This window comes from Volvox carteri (genome assembly GCF_000143455.1).
Source record: "Volvox carteri f. nagariensis unplaced genomic scaffold VOLCAscaffold_52, whole genome shotgun sequence".
NCBI classification, from domain to species: Eukaryota; Viridiplantae; Chlorophyta; class Chlorophyceae; order Chlamydomonadales; family Volvocaceae; genus Volvox; species Volvox carteri.
In genome coordinates this window covers 191,916-193,940 of record NW_003307595.1, presented here as the reverse complement: position 1 = coordinate 193,940, position 2,025 = coordinate 191,916, and the positions used below count along the sequence as shown (strand labels likewise).

General features: G+C 57.6%; 1 protein-coding gene across 1 annotated transcript in view; it reads right to left on the bottom strand.

Moving 5' to 3' along the window:
* VOLCADRAFT_106835 (uncharacterized protein) overlaps positions 1-2,025 on the bottom strand; it is a gene marked incomplete at its 5' end in the record, with an annotated part of 16,371 nt that overhangs the window by 8,755 nt on the left and 5,591 nt on the right. The window contains 2 exons of the mRNA XM_002955453.1: positions 135-214; positions 426-1,660. Coding sequence (XP_002955499.1) covers positions 135-214; positions 426-1,660 — 1,315 coding nt within the window. The remainder of the gene's footprint in view (positions 1-134; positions 215-425; positions 1,661-2,025) is intronic.

Below are 2,025 nucleotides of genomic sequence, written 5' to 3'. Positions count from 1 at the left end.
CCTGGTGTGTTACGACCACAGGAGTGGCCGCAGTTGCTACGGCTCCAATCGTAGCTGCTACGGTACTGGTAGCTGCTGATGTAACGCTGGTGACCGTAGTTATGATCGCTGATGCTGCCCGCACCAAGGCTGACCTGGGTGTGCTGGCAGACTGAGGTGCTGCATGTGTTGTGTTGTGCTGACCTGCTTCCTTTCCCAACCGGTGCTCTGACGCCTGGGTAGAGGCAGCCGTAGGGGTGCTGGCGTGATTGCAGGGACTAACACATGCGCACTGTACAGTTGTGCTGGCTGATTGAACGGGTTGCTGACTATCGTTGCTAACACATCCCCCCCCCAGCTCTGTTGACATATCGCTGGGAAGAGAGCTGGCCCTGGTACAGAAAGCTGTTGAACGAAGGCTAGCTGTGACCCCTCGTGCGGCGGACCGCAGAGCAGGTGTCATGGGGATGCTAATTGTGTAGTCCGGACTCTCGATGACATTGGGAAACAGGTGGAGCTGCGCTGTCGGATACTGTGTGATGGCGTCCGCGACAGGTAGCATTTGCTCGTTGCCCACCAAGAAATCGAACAGAGGCGTGTTCTCAACCACCAGTGTCTGAGTGAGGTTGAGCTTGAACTCGTGTATCGTGCCCGGAAGCATTGTCACTTGCACTCCCCTCGTGTCAATTTCCCCCAAAAGCTTGGCGTCGACACTGGCGGACGTATCTAGGTGCGTGCGAGTGGGCACGAGTACCAAACCCAGCCGCTGCATGGCGCGCTGTGTTATGAGATTCACGTCCGCGCAGTGATCACGGAGGCTCCGGAACTCGGGATGTTCATGACCATTGAGCTGTAGTGCACCTTGTGGAAAATAAAACATGAGCTGCTTTCGTGCGAAGTAGTCGGCTGCAGGACGGTTGCTGAGAAGCAGTTGCTGCAGCTCGACGCTGTTTATCTCCTGTATGCTTCTGGGTGGTGCTCCAGTTACCCCTGAAACACAGTATGGCACTCCAGAAGGCATCTCACGCAGCACTGGCTGAGAAGTGCAGCCAGCAACACTCAGCGGCCCGGGGGCCTGCATGCTGAGTGCTGCAGTTTGAACGGTAGGCTGCGATAGGGCTGGAACCTGGGCAGCTGCTAGATGCTGCTGCTGAGGGGCTGGAGATGGCTGAGGCACCCCAGACAAGCCCTCCTTGGAGTGAGACGTATTCTCACAGGTCGCTTCATCGACCTCACTAATTGCCGCGATAACCCTTTTTAACACAGGCCCGTCTATGTTCAAACGGAGCACCAACTCACTGGGTTGGTGTGCTGCTGTTGCTGTTGACCCTTGAAGTGTTGCAGCAGCAGGGCGCGGCTTTGAAGACACCTTGGGTGGTGGGTAGACATTGTTGCTGATCTCCATGGGTTGGAAGGACACCGGAGTAGCTTGATGCGTGAGAGTGGCATGCACGGATGCCGCCACCTCGTTGATTGTCTCAGAGGTTATGCCCGGAGGCTGGGTGCTGCAGTTGAAGGACGCGTTGGCGTTGCGCCGGTGCGGCACGTACACCTCCTCATCATCCTCGGTGTCCTCCTCATCATGGTGCACAGCACCGACAGCCACTGCTCGGTGCTGGCGTGGTGCGGCGCCACGCTCGCGATTCTGCTGTGCCTGCTCTTTGTTAGCTTGGAACAGCACCTGGAGCGCCTTAAGAGGCGGCTCCCAGCCGGGTGGCGCCAATTGTGGGTGGAGCACCCTGCAGTTTGGCTCATCATGGCCATACCGCCCACAATACTCGCAGGGCGGACCATCATACATGCGGGGACGCCTATTGGAAGCACCTCCATTGTTGATATTGCCTCCGCCACCTCGGTTCTGCCGCCGTTGCTGATCGGCAGCATACTTTGTGGCTGGGGCCTGCTGCTCGGATGTAGAAACCATAGCAGCACGACTCGCGCCTAATGCAGACTGTACTGCTGCGGTGATCATTGCCGCCAATTCATCAGGCTGACGGGAACCCGTAGCTGCGGCGCTCTTGCCACTTCCTGTTGTACGACCATTTA